This window comes from Atractosteus spatula, chromosome 15 (assembly GCF_055471065.1).
Source record: "Atractosteus spatula isolate fAtrSpa1 chromosome 15, fAtrSpa1.hap1, whole genome shotgun sequence".
NCBI lineage: Eukaryota > Metazoa > Chordata > Actinopteri > Semionotiformes > Lepisosteidae > Atractosteus > Atractosteus spatula.
The window spans coordinates 11460005-11475401 of NC_142720.1; the positions used below are offsets into that span (position 1 = coordinate 11460005).

The 15397-nt window shown below is 35.8% G+C and overlaps 1 protein-coding gene across 1 annotated transcript in view; it reads left to right on the plus strand.

Moving 5' to 3' along the window:
* The window catches only part of LOC148820022 (uncharacterized), a 43914-nt gene that overhangs the window by 8363 nt on the left and 20154 nt on the right, over nt 1-15397 (plus strand). The window contains exons 3-4 of the mRNA XM_088933997.1: nt 307-369; nt 6084-6181. Of these exons, the coding sequence (XP_088790123.1) occupies nt 307-369; nt 6084-6181 (161 nt within the window). The remainder of the gene's footprint in view (nt 1-306; nt 370-6083; nt 6182-15397) is intronic.

The window sequence follows — 15397 nt, forward strand, 5'->3', positions numbered from 1 at the left end:
ATTATTTTATAAGGTTATGTTGGCCAGGAATGTTGAAAACATGACAAATGTTAAGCAATCCTAGTCAAACAGAATTTTTTTTAGGCTTAAGGCCTGCAAGCAATTTTCAGCTCTTAACAGTTAAAGTTATGAAGTATACCAAAGAGAAATATATTTGAAATTACAGGAACTGGCACAAATTTAACACTGCACGTGTATTATACAGTTTTTCTTTGCTGGTAGATATTCATTTCAGACTGAAGGTCTGTAAAAGCAAAATTATTTGACATTAAAAAATCAATATGTCGATGATGTTTTTCTCTTCAGAATAAGATTGAGTTACTTCGGATTAAGGAGCCTCAGCAAGGATTTACAGGAGCTGTTCTTAAGGTTAGTCAATGCACAGACAATTTTAAAATATGCCAGTTTAACTTAATTTATGTACATTATTGAGAATGTATAATGTATAAGGATTTTTTGCGACACAATTTCGATATATACCACGAATATTCTAGCGCTTTTACAGCTGTAGGTTATTCAGGAATAAGTGGAGTTTGCTCAAGACAAATATGCCCACATGGGTGAGTAATGGCCTATTTATTACCAGGTATAGCAATCCTGGAGTCAGTGATCCTCCCTGCATTCACACACCGTTACTCCCGAAGCACCCACTCGCTCACTGCCAGTCCTACCCAAGCTACAGAGTCTGCATCTATAGGAGCTGGCAGGCAGTCCCACACACACACACTTGCCCACTTGTAGCAGGGCTACAATACACACTGTGAACAGCACAGGACAAATGTAGGCACCACAAGAACAAGAACACCACAAAATCCTAACAATAATATTGAAATGCTGCAGCTGTCCTGCTGCTAACTGTCCCAGAAAATGAGCATCTCTCAGTCTAATTAGGCCACAACACACTCTCTGCACTCTGTGCTTTAAAATGGTAACATAATGACAGGACAGCAAAAAACATGCTATAATTTTGTGTACAATTGGAAAAAAGTGTTCAGATAATTGGATAATATTATAAAACTCTATTAAAATCGATTTTTGGTTTTCTTTTAGCTAAATTGCGGAGGGAATACCTAAAATAATCCTGTGAAATTCTCTTTTCATACAGTATTGATTGCGGACAAAAAGTGTTTTCCCCCAGTTTTTCTTCAAGCAGGCTACATTGGATCTTGTTAAAATGCCAATCAGACAGCATTAAGGTGGTTTCCATGACTACAAGCATGCTGGGTTCTGTGGTTGAGTGACAGAGGGTGATTAGTAGAATTCACCGTGTGACTGAGGGAAATAAATGTAGTGGCAGATCTGACAGAAATTTCTGGAATAATGACATCTGGAAGCACAGAAAACAGTGACTTCTGACAGTATTGTGTATTAGTGAATCAGAATCACACTGCCTTGATATTCAACATTTCAACTATCTGGCACATTATTATTATAATAATATGATTATTATTATTATTAATAATAATAATAATAATATATAATGTTACCATCAATACCATGTTTTTTTCAGTTTTAGTTCAGCTTATTTTATTAATCTGTATTTAATTGCATATTAACATAAATATTTTATTTATTATTAATTATATAGATAATTGGCCATTGCCTTTTACTTTATTCTTTAGTTCATTTCAAAGGTGGCAGAACATTTAGGCTTTTTATTTTGTGATTTTTACCCTTTGTGCATATTTTTATCTATGTTCTGTCACATCAGACCGATTTTTAACTTTGAAAATGTACAGTCAAGATTCACTTGGTTAACACCACAGGATGCACAGCTTGATCCTCATTATCATCTCACTTTATGGAGTTCTGACGGAAGGTGTAACAGAAATTCAGGAGAGAGGTTGGATCTCGACCTTGCACACTTCCGCTCGTCTATGTATGTAAGTCTTGCACCCAGGACTCCATTCCGTGCGTCTCCCTCACATCTCCCCCACCTCCCAGTGAAAACCCCTGCAGCAGGCTCCCTTCTGCAGCTCAGGAGGGAGGGTTTGGACAGCTTATTCAGCCTTGGAAAGGCTGCCTTTCCCTTAGCTAGGGGAGGGAGCTACTTTATACAGTATATTTGTCTCTCTGGTGCATTCAATAGCACCTAACCAAAACCAAACTACTGAAATATTGGTTGTATTACTTGAGAAAAAACATGGTTTGATAAAGTAGGTTGATACAGAGTTAGAGAAGCAGTTGCAGTTAGGATAATAAAATGTAATTCCATAACTGGAGGCATTTCGGTTTGCTCAGTTACAAAAAGTAAAATGTGCTCTCCTTAAATTAAAAACCTGTTTTTTTTTTTTACCGGCTCTGGAAAACAGTCTTGACAGTGAAAAGACTTACAAGAGCCTTCAACCGGAGAGTGTGAAGTGCAAACAAAATGGATGCCAGCTAGACAGTTCCTTAAGTGTTTATCTTTCTGGACAGGGCTTTTTTCTCAACGAGCAAACATGCTCAGTTACAGAAAGAGATGTTTGCACAAGATGTTCTGTCATGGAAAACACTTCATTCTTTGGGTCTGCAATGGTCAGCATGACAGACGGTCTTTGTAATTAACTTACCCTCCTTTTGATCTGTCTAAGCTACAGTACATTTCTATTTAGGAAAATGATCAATACGTTCTCAAGTGTTTGAACATGTTAACAGCATAATGTGAGTTTGCCCTTCAATCTCACGGGGAGCTCCTCTTAAAGGTTATTGTTGTCTGTTGTTTTCCCTTTTTCTTTTTTTGGCTGTTGAAACCATGTACAGTATGCTTAAAAACTGAAGATCTTACCCCGCAAGCACTGAATATTTTATACTTGATTCTGTTAGAGCTCTTGAATGACAGTATAAGCTTAGCTATTTTCAGATGTGATGTGAGCAGTCTCCAGCTATGCAGTAAAATAGTTTATTTGTTATTATTAATTTATGTAGCTATTGCTTTTATCCAAAGCACATTAAAGCTACCAAATTCCTAATGCAAGAAATTGTATATGGCTAACAAAGTGATCTTGTCTTATGTATACAGTATATTCTATAACTTATTTTATTTATGTAAATATTATTGATATGTTTTGGTAATAATTCACACAATTGGGTTTGCTGGAGGGTAAAGTACCCTAGTTAGGAGCTCGTCATCAGTGTCCCTTGAACGACAAGCCTCCACTATTGCACACATTACTGTGTCAAAAAAGTTAACAATGGTTTTACCTAAACCTATGTTATAATACAGTACATGATCAATCAGAATCTAGTAGATTATCATTATTATTCTGTATTTTTTAAATAAAAAAGGTTTAAAATGGCTTTATAGAAAATAACTGTTTTCACACTCTCAGGCTATGTGTGATAGCTAGAATTAATTTTCACGAAAAATCTTTAAACACCTCCTGTAGTACTTGTACAATTTTCACGCTCTCCAAACTCACACAGATATTGTGCTTTTCATTAATGTGGATGCATATGTGACATGTGGTATATGAAAGTCTATTTTAACACTGCAGTGTATAACTGCTGTAACATTATTTTATATTAAGGCATTATATATCTCTTTCATAAAATGTATAACCTATACAAAAAGGAAAACATGCAGCTGTTTTAATGAAATAAAGTAATTAAATCTATGCTCTCTTTTGTGCTTATTTTAAAATTTTATCAGCCTCTCCAACCAATTTAATTGTGGTTGCTTCTGGCTCTCATGTATCAGTAAATGTACTGTATACGGTATTGCTTGTTGTATATTTATGTTTAGATAGTTTCGTTGTTTCAGGGGAGCTTCTCTTAAGGGGAGCTACATACTGAGAAACCATTCACGACCTGAGGCTATTTCTCTCTAAAACAGTTTCTTTATTGTTTTAGAGAGAAATGATCTACGGGTGGATCAATAAATCATGCTTATTCAGAGGCATAAATGGAAAAAAACATGTTTGTTATGTACACTTTTTTGTTTCCTGATGGCACTTTTATCCCTGTTTGGTTTTATTTATTTGTATTATCTTAATAGATTATGGAATCATAAGGTTGGTTTTTTTTCTGTTGTTAATTTGCGGAACTGTACACAGCCTTAGCGACAGTGGCAAGACTGCTGTGCCTTGTGAGTTTCGCAGCAACTAAAAATGAAATTGGTAGCTAATGGAAGAAATGTAATGCAGCTGTTCTGAAATAGTGGTTTAAAAGTATCAAGGTGGTATCTATGGTTCAGTGAAGTCTCTGGCAATTGATTTTTATCTTGAGGAAGAATACAGAGCTGTCCTTGATGGATCTTCTACAGAGTGAAAAGATTTGAGCCTGATTCTGATTTTGATTAGAAAATAAATCATGCAGGATTTCCTCATTGTTATTATAGCTTTGCTTTAATAAATGATCTCTCTTACTCATTTGTCAATATGAGCATCGCATTAGTGCTGATGTTGTAACAGGTACTGAGGGCAGCTGCTTCTTCTATTCAAAACTGCGCTTACAGTACATGCGATGTCTGGTCAAAATGTAACTGCCCTAATGGGTTTGCAAACAAACGGCACAGTCTTGGATTTTTGCTATTGCTTTTGTTCTCAAAGCAGGATTTTTACATTAAAGGCATTGACAATTCTATTGAAGAAATGTTGGACTTCTCGTCCTTCTTTTTATCTGATTATTTAGTTTTAAATTTCTGAAATAAAAAGCTTTCATGTACACTGTATACAATATTTCAACTCATATTGTTGTATGGCATAAAGTAACTGGCACAGACACAGAGGAATGATGAATTTGATGTTGCAGAACATATATATTTTGGTTGTTTTCCTATATTGTAGGGAAAATGTAAAGGAGCATCAAAATTTGTTTTATCCCTGTCTTCTACATTTACATTTTCATAAGTAGCTTCTACAAGGACTCTATTTCCCATTTTGTATCTGCACTGCTTATGTTTTTGCTACCTTAATGTGATGCTCTGCACATTTATATATCAAACATTATCTTCCAGTCTCAAGATTTTCTTTAATATTCTTTGCAGCTACAACAGTGTTTGCTTATTCTTGTTTTTTTGCATCATTTGTAAACTTAATAACCATGGATATGAAACACTGCTGGCCATTTTCAGAGCAAGAAAAACGATTGAAACTGTACTTTTGGTGACTTCTTTGCTTGGTTATTATTAAACATGCAAAATATGTTTAATCTTTCATGTTGTTTGCCGTTTATCCAGATTGGTTTCCAGAACAAAGTGTGACCTCACACCTCCTATATAAACACTGCTACATTATTTCCTTGTGTTGCTATTTCACCTCTCACAGTTACTACTATGCATCAGAAAGAAAAAACAGGAAGGTGTGACATTCACTTCCCTTTTAGAAATAAATCACCAAACTTTTTTACCAAAAGGAAAAATACATTTCTTTCCTAACACTGCTTAACATTGAGTTGCACAAAACAAACTCTCTCTCACAAAATACATCCAAGAAAAATGACTTACTGTGTGTAGGTAGGGTGATATTTCAAAAGGAGCACAGTGTTAAATTTGAAATGTCTTGGGAACAGCCAATGGAAAACAGTGTAACTGTCAGATAACAAGACAAAATTGTCTGTGAAACAGTTAGCGCTGCTCTTCATTCTGACCCTTTTTATGATTCTATTTGGAAACATTATCCACTGAAAATGTGCAAAAAGAGAGCATTGTTTATGTAGATTCAGAAATAGCCCGTTTAATTAATCCATAGACAAGGTACAGTAAAATATGTTCATATATTGTGCAGCTTTGTAAAATACATTATGCTTTACAGTATATTTGGGATATTTCATTTTATTTTCCTTTTCATCATGTAAACAGATAAACCCCACCCAAATGTTTCCAATGAAGTAAATACATCTCTCTTCAACCAAATTATTAGTGGAACAAATTTAACCTTTTTAATCTTGATGAGACCATCATTTCAGGATGATGTACAACTTTAGTCCCCTTTTTTATTTTTCTAAGAGTACTGGTTTTTATTGATATTTGAGGCGTGTATGATTTTTAGAAAAGTATTAAAAGAATGAAAAATCAAGGTTTGATTTTAGATGTTGCTGTAAACCCTAAGGAACCACTGATAATGATATACACTCATACATTTTTATCATCCTTTTCCCAACAGCCAAAGGTGAAGTCTGTCATTGGGGAAGAAGAATTGCCTCCATTCAGCCTGACCAAGAAGGCTCTCCCAACAACAGAGGAGCTGCGAAAACTGACAAGGTAATACATTATAAACCTGAGCAGTTTTTAAAGCGGCGTACTATCAGAATACAACAGCAAATATTGATATGATGGCTCCAAGGTCATTGCATTGTGAAGGATCTTGCTTGTTGTCAGATTAATCTGACAACCTTTTGATTATAAGTATTTTAAAATGCTTTCTCAAAAAAAATAATAGTTAATTTTTATAGCTGTTTTCTTTTTTTTGTTCTTTAGTTTTATTGATGTTTATTTAGTTTTCTTTATGCTTGTATACAAAGTCTGCAAAAATTCTATTTATTTATAGCCTCTGCTGACCAAATTTTGAATGTCCCATTAAAAGACAGGACTGGAAGACGTTCATGTTCTTGTTTCACTGGTCTGTATTTTCACACATAGTTAACAACCACAAACAGAATTTCTGCAAAAACGAGGTTGCTGTGTGGGATGTTGTACTGTAGGTGCTGCCCTGAGGAGGAGACATCAAACTGAAAACACAATGTTAATTGAAAATCCCTCAACACTGTTTGTAAGTGTAAGGGTTTTAACCTCAAAGTTCTGGCTAAATTCTACTTTGACCTACCAAAAGATCCCTCTTACTTCAGTTGCTGCAGCAATTACTCACTTCTCTACCTCATCAGCAGTATATTGTGGCAGCTGGTGCATAATGGTTCCTGGAATTGGGTGGTGAATGAAAAAGGTTCACTCCTATATACAAAGAACTTTGTGATCCTTTAGTAAAGCTCTACACAAATATGATTATGTAATACTAATTATAATTCTTAATGCAGAAGCTCTTGGAAAGGTATTTACAATGTTCTGTGTACTTGGAAGTATGTGATAACAAGTACCAGACTGAAGAAGAGAACCAAGACTTTTTAAAAAAAGGAGAAATAGAACATTTCCAATTATTTGCCATTCATACTGGTACAAGTGGAATCTTGAGAGCTTTTCTTCATTTGCTTGTCACTTGCAGTCTGAAGCAAAATTCTATACAATATGATTCTAAATAAAGAGATGTTTTGACTACATTGAAGCTCCCCATATCTTTCTGGTTAATATATATATATACTTTTCACAATATCACCTGTAAACTTTGAAATTAGTGATAACTGTTCATTGCTGACCTGGAGTGGGTCTGCATTTTGTTGCATTGTAAAAAAACACTGATATCAAATGGACTCTTTTTTTTCCTTGTTCCTACTGTAGCTGGCACTCTTCTCTTCATAATGACGTTTTCTTCATTTCTTCAGTTTGTTTTATTTTCAGAACAGAAAAAAGAATTTCAAGTTAACAAAGTTTTTCTTCTTTTAAAATCCATCTAAATGTATGCAGAATGATCAACTAAAATTATTTGTTTCCTTTCCTTCTGACACTTATTTAGAGTTTGTTTGCAGCACAAAGGTTCTTAATGCAATACAAATGGTCTGGCGGGGGAGGGGTGTTCAAACAGCAGATGTGTTCACACATTTGTAACCCTGAATAACAGCTGTGTTGGATAATGTGCATTAGGTGCCTTTTGAAAATTAAAAAAAAATAATCCACTGAAGATATGAAAAGCCAAAGTAAAGATGCAAATACCTTTGTGTTTATCATATTGACTACACCACTAATAAACCAGTAAGGAAGGAGGTGATGATCAGCTTGTTGTTGACAGCTGAATTAAATGTAAAGTAAAAGGAAGCCTATTTGTGAAGCGACTCTAAGGCTAGAGACCAAAGTGTTTTTCTTGTTAAGCAGTGATAGTAAATGGAGCGGTGTTTCATCAGAGTAGTGCTAGTATATCTCTACGGCACATTAGACACAGCTTGCTAAATGGAAGGTAAATAACTCTTCAGATTTGTAGCTGCAGCTGCTGGCCTAGAAATCCGTCTTTGTGATGTTCGTATTAATGAACGGAATGAACTGAATTAGAGACCAAGGAAAAACCTTCAGTAAGAGCCCCCCCCCAGGAGATCACAGCTAAGCTAAAGCTAAGCTCTAGGCAGGGATTTCAAGCTGAGAACTTTTATCGTTGAAAGCAAACTATTCAGAACTTTTTCATTAGATTTGTCTTGTATTAAATGCTTCATAATTAAGCCCTTTGTCCAATTACAGTAGTCTGTAACTGAGAGTTTATTTCAGATTTATAGTTAACAGTTTCACTGCACTTTTCTGTCCCTCCATGTTTCCTGCACTGTTAAAATTGAAGACCAACGCCATTTAATATCTGCTGACTGAGTTGGGAGGAAGGAGCAGCCATTAACAGCATGGGTGGCTGTCACACATGAGCAAACTCAATGCATGTCACCACTCCAGCTGGAATTCCCTTAGCTTGGGAGAGCAAAGAGGCACACTACCATGAAATCACAACTGTATGAATCATTAATGAATTTCTGTTATAGTATAAAAATAGTGTGAGCATGAACTGTATCATCAAATGTGGAATTGAAGTAGGAAATACTACTGAACTTGGATTGCTTTGTATTGAATTGCCTTGAGCATCACATACTAAATGATAGAATAGCACATACTGTAATAGAATTCTAAATGTGAAAAACAGGCCCATAGCTTATTTATCCATACATTTTTAACTGCTTCATCTAATTCAGGTTTGTGGGAAAACCAGAGTCTATCCTGGCAAGCAACAGGTGCAAGGCAAGATAGACTCTGGTTAGACCCTGCACAGGGAGCCGGTGTGATAATATGAAAAGTTGCAGAGCACACATAGATACACACATGCTCACACCTAGGCCAGTCTTTCTCAGAAGCCAATTAGCCTTCCAGTTCTGTATGTCTTTGGACTGTGAGAGGAAAGCAGAGCATCTGGTGAAAACACAAACAAGTGAGTGCTTCTGGAAAATAAAAAACAGTACATCACTTGTACTAATAAACTCTTCCCCCGTCTCCTCCGTCTCTTCCCATGCTCCTTAAACTAAACTAAAAGACCCCTGCCTGGCACAATACCCCAATACCCCTTTGAGAGGATGTACTATAAATGTGCAGGGGATTTTGTGAAGACATTTCAGAGCATGTGGTGATAACAGCCAATGACATTTCCTTTATTTTTCTGGTTACTTATTTCAATTTGCCTGCCTGAGCCTTCTTGGTCCAGGGTATGTAGCATTGCCTTACAGTGTTGGGGTCACTAGCTTGTCACTCTGATGTAATTCAGACCACTTCAGACAAGCTGGAATGTCACCTATGTGCATGCTCATACAATCAGGCCTCATCTTCCAATCCAGTGTTAGAGCACAATGAATAGGGTCAACTGCTTCATGTCCTCTTGTAGCTCACAGAAGCTGAGTGAGATGACAGAAGATATATTATGATCACAAGAATCTTGTGACTTCTATAAAAAGGCATTGAAGGTCAAAGAGTAATTTATCCCTGCCAGATACAGTTACCATCAAGTTTTGTTTTCTGGGGGCATTTACACAATGTTAATATTGTCATAATCTGGTTTTACAGACTTTACTGAATCTCCTGAATATGTATTTAGAGGCAGAAGCTGTACTTAATGCTGATGAGGTAGCTGCATGAAGGAACAGCTAATTTTTAATGAAAACATTATCAGCTGTAGCCTATGGTAATACTAATCTTTATTCTTTGATATGTTCGTGGGGTCTGAGAATAATCACCACAGCCATTGTGTGTAGAATGCTATAGTAAACCTTTGTACAGTATACTGGTAATTAAAGTGGTTATGATGTGGTATGATTTGTCACCGTAATTACAACTACTGATGAAAAATAAAAGATGTCCTATTTTCACAGGCATCTGCCAGATTATCATCAGGTATGATTAGTGCAGGTCTCTAAAAAGGGTAAAAAAATTCAAACGTTTATTGTGACATGCAGCTGAATGTCAAAAGCCATGGGTGTTAGTCATGCTTGTCTTCTCTAAAGCTGGAAACCATCAGCAAGCATAAATGATCCTGTGTTTAAATGTCACCCCTGCTCATGGAATTCTTCCAAGTAAGAAGCAAAAAAAAAAGTAATAGTTAGTCATTTCCATGGGTTAGATCAACTGATATGGTACATTACAGCTAAGAATTACCTTTTTTCTGTAACAATCACACAAAATTGCAGGCAGTATGGTGTTGTGGTGGTTAGCATAGCCTTTACATTGCCTCATGGTATTTGAGTCCTGTATTTGATTCTAGCCTGAAGAACATTCTACAGTATATGGCCAAATGGGTTTTTGCTGGATGCTCCACTCGCAGTCCACAGATGTGCTGTCTAGGTTGGTTATCCTTGTGTGAGTATGTGTGCTCATACAGCAATGGACTCACAGTGGAATTGTAAATTGTTTACAGTGTCTCCTGTGCCTTGTTCTTGTTTCTCTGTCACATCATTCTCCAGCTTTCCCTTAGTGGACTTAGCTGTTATTGAAAATACCCAAATGCATTTATGTGCTTAAAAACATTTATTTTAAAATAAAATGGAGAACAGGAAGCAGTTCCTAACCAAAGAGCTGTGGATGAATAAAATGATATATGTATTCATATTGTTGAATCCGACACCTTGGTTTCTTTCAAGAAACAGTTGGAGGAGATCCTTGGATCTATCAGCTACTGCCTACCAAAAGTGATTGGCAGAATAACCTTTCTGTTCTTATGCACATATGTTCATCTTAAGGAATTGCAAACCACTTTACTTTATGATGTGCAGCTCTACATTATGCACTAGCAGTGTCACATCATGGAAGATCAGGTAGAGGTAAATTAATGTGGAACATTAGATAGGAAAGATTGTGCAAGCCGTAATAGAACTTAACTAGTAAATGTCTGCTTTTCTGAAAAATGACCTGAGAAGTTTAAAGGCCAAGTAGTCTGGACCTCAGTCTAATCTCTCATCCAGGAGATGGGACCTCCTTCAGTGCCACATCCCTGGACACCATATTGAAGTATTGTTTGAAAATTCTTGTCCAGAAGAAAGAGTGCCACCTACAGGTCCACTGGTCCAATATTGCTTCTCACATCTGATGAATTATCACTCCTTGGTGTGATGGAATTAATCTACTTTTTGGAATGGAATATACTGTACAGTATGTTGCTCAGACCTAACCATAATAAAATGCATGAACCTAAGGAAGGCAGTTATAGGGAAATAAAACATATTTTCTGTAATGTTCTTATGCCCCTGTGTCTACTGGGGTATGCACTGAAGGTGGAGAAAAATTGGGAAAACAGTTAAAGGAGCAAAATATAAAAAGGACAATCAATCAAGTCCCACAGGTGTTGTAGGAATATTGACAGTATATTTAATTGTAACACACCTTAAATCTTTTAATCAGCCTATTCATTTACTTGATTGGTTAAAATAATGATTCCCATAAGTTTTAATCAATTGGGGAAAAGCAAAACCTGCAAGGCTTTGGCCCTTAATAACTGTGTTGATGCCCTGCATGAGCTTATGAGTTTGGATGTTTCTCTTTCATAACTAAGACTTTCATATAGGTCATTCTCTACAAGGCTATAAACCAATAAGAAAATTCTTGGACACCCAGGACTAATTTCACTATGTCAGAAATGAATCTGTGCAAGTGTCTTAAATATATATATTCAAAGAGGAAGGTTTGTTTAAGTGAATTGTTTAAATCATATTGCAAATATTAGTAATACTATATATTTTCACAGACATACATCTTTCATATTATCAATTCATTGTCTCACTTATTTAATATATTCAGCTCTGTGTGGCAGTTTGGCAATCATGCTTTTCTAAGAAGACCCCAAATTGCTTTCTTGCCATTAAGATCTGTACCTTACAACAAACATGAAATTCCACACTATGAAATTAAGCACCTATGATGCTTAAATGAAAAACAACAGCAATGAGCAGTTGGATTCTAGTTCTAGAGATAGATGAGTTACTGTATGTGACTTGTTTTCCCTTAAGCATGACTGAGTAACTCTTAAGTTGAAGCTGCCGCGTTGTGAAATTACAATTTATATATTGTTTTATTGCATTGTTTTATTGTAGAAACCATTATCTCATGAGAATCCGATATTGTGCAATGTATTTTTTATTGCATTCACAATTTATAGCTGCTTCTGACTAACCGGCATGTTTTTCTAATATTATATTACACCTTCTAACTTTGGGTAATGTGAAATGAGCTTTGCTCCAACAGTTAGTTTGGGCAATTGTTAGAATTAAAGTTGACTTACTTCCATTTGTAGCTGAAGCACAAAAGTGTGTTTAATTGCTGCCTGGGCCCACCGTGCCAAAAAAAACCACTCTGTAAAGTGTCTCAAGACCATGGCTCAAATATATGATGAAAATGTTAATTAAACCTTTATGAGGTACCTTATCGAAAGCTTTCAGGCAATTTTAATATATCATGGTATACTGTATGTCTTAGTGTTATAAGCTAAGTCATTCTTGCTATTTAAATACAACTTTCCATCAATTAATCCATGATGGCTGTATTCTAAAATGCCATTGTTTTGTAAGTATTCTTCTAATTTAGCTTTAACTATAATTTCCATAATGTTAGCAGTGATTGGTCTATAGTTTCCTGATTCAGTTTTTTTCCCCATTTTTATGAATTAGTGTTGCATTTGCAAATCTCCAATCTTTGGATATCACTCCTATCTTAAGTCAGAACTGATGGTTTATAAAGAACATGCCCCAGTTCCTTATGTATGTGTAAATACCAGAAGTCCAATGCAATTAATTTTATCCTAGCCCCTGCAGAGCCTCAGTGACAATTAGGCTAAAATTACCCAATACCGATGGAGTTTAATTTTACAGCATTATACAGTACATGATATTCACGTGTTCATTTGTAAATAATTGAGTGAAATTAATCATTCCTACTGTTTACACTAATAATTAATACCAATCTCTAATAATTGTCCATTGTCACTACTTCCATTTTACTGGGAGACATACAGCAGGTTCTGATTGCCATATAGCCAATCACACCTCCCATTTTCCTTCAGGCTGTGCCAAGATCTGTCACCAGTAATGCCTGGAAGCAGTTGGACATGGAAGCTCTAATGATATTGTACCTGTGCAGTAGTCTATAGGGTACATCATGTACTGTACTGTATCACCATTATATAAAACCCCTAAAACAGCAGTTCTAAATCTGTCAGATCAGTTGTGTAGTAATTGTCATAATCTTTGTGTGCAACAAAAACCAGTGTCTGCACCAGTGAACAGGCACAGAGACAACCAAGAGTATAAGTTATAAGGATTTCTTAACTATTTAATGAAATTGTTTAAGGGAATATGCATGAGAAGACGGTATATAAATAGAAATGCTTCATTTTTAAGAAAAAAATAAAATGTAAATCATTTAACACCTTTTACTATTGATTAATATCTTATGCAGCAGATTTTACATGTCTGTAGATATTTGGTTTACATGCAGTAGAAGATCTATTTAAAAGATATAATGACTATTCATTTCCCTCTTTTGATGTACAACTTCAGATGGCTATGAAAACATTTCCCCCTCTTATTTTGTAAATATGAGAATTCTGAAGAAACAAATACAGTATATTTATCATTTATATTCACAACATTTTTTTTTCTTGAGCAATTCTTCGAATACTGGAAACTCCAGCTTTTCTCCCAAGAGTAACATTTTAAAAAATTTAATCCAAACAGATATATAGCTACAACATTCTTCACTGATCTGCAAAAGTCTCAATTTTATTTTGGTTGAAAGGTTGCCTTATATACTGTATTTTCTACTGGTCTGTGCAGTAAGGTCACAAATAGAGGAAGCATTATGCGGTATACATACAGTAAAGCTCATTCAGAATCTCTAATTGATTATCATGTCTGTTTTCTTCTTTTGTATGTCCACTGCAAGCACTAACCACCTAGAGAATTTGCCATATGCGTACTGTTTTATGCTGACCGTTGCTATTTCATAATTGCATCCAAAATATAGATTTCTAGAACCTGATAGATAAACATGTAAGCCTATGTGAAAGACTGAGGATCTGTAAATGAGTTCTATGGCTACAAATGTGAGTCTTTTATTGTTTTATTTGCATACACTGTTAAAATGTAAAAGTGTACATATTTCTGTAGCTGTGTGTTTGTAAGGCAAATGGGAATTCAGTTTTTAGCTTATCTCAGACCAGGCTGAGGCTGATGTGTTCCTTTTCCTGCAGCAAAGCCTCAGAAGAAGTGCTCTCAGTTAGTGTTTCCCAGGGATCCACTATTATTTATGTGAAGACTCTACAGTGCAGTTTATAGATTGGTCAAGCTGGTTAAGCTTAATGGGCACTTTATTGATTGAATTGAGTATACCGACTCGCAGAAGAGAAATTAGTTATGATTAGAGTTACCAGTTTCTTGGATTATTTAGAATTCAAAAGATGAAGTTTCCAACTATCACCAGCGTGATGCATTGTACCAACCTGGAAGCATAGGTTACCAGGCAGGATAAAGAGCACACGACAGCTCTGCTCCTGGACAGGATGCTAGTCCATTGCAGAATTATAGAGAAAGGAATAATTTAAAACAGTCAATCAAACCTCAACAGAATGTCTTTAGGAACTGGGAGGGAGAAACCCTGTGGAGATATGGGGAGAGAATGCAATCATACAGTTGAGCAGTGAGGCAGCAAAACATTATTGTTTCCAAACTTGATGAACAATATGACTACAAAGAGAGTCACTGGAGAAGCAGACTCTCTTCTGGCTCATGATCTCAGAAACAATGCTTTTCTAGGAAGCACTTGCAGGGATGCAAGGATTCACAGCACAGTCCAATGAAGGTTGGAGATTAGTTTAATTGTAATGAAAATGGCGACTTCTGGAGACACACACAACGTGTATTTCCCACAGTGCCCCGAATTGCAACAGTTTTACAGTCATGTCATTACCATGAATGGGGGTTTAAGAGTCCAGATTCTACTTATGGCCCACTGGCCATTCTTGAACATATTGTCCCGCCTTTCAGCTATTTCTGTGGTGTCATGTATAAGAGTAGTGTCCGCTCTAAAATTCTCTAAAGCCTGGTCAGGAGACCAGGTCAATGACCTCAGGCCAGAGCCAGATATCTACACACTTTACGCTTCTGTCATAGTGCACAACACTGCATATTACGTTCAATTAAATTGTGAGTGAATGGGGGATTAGGATTTTTTTTAATAACAAAGATCGAAAAAAGAACATTTCCCTAACTTAAAGGTACACTCAAGATTTGTCTTTGAAGGGTTACTTGACTTATTATGTTTTTTTATGGTGAACTTTTGAATTTTAGGATTTAACTACATAGCGGTAAA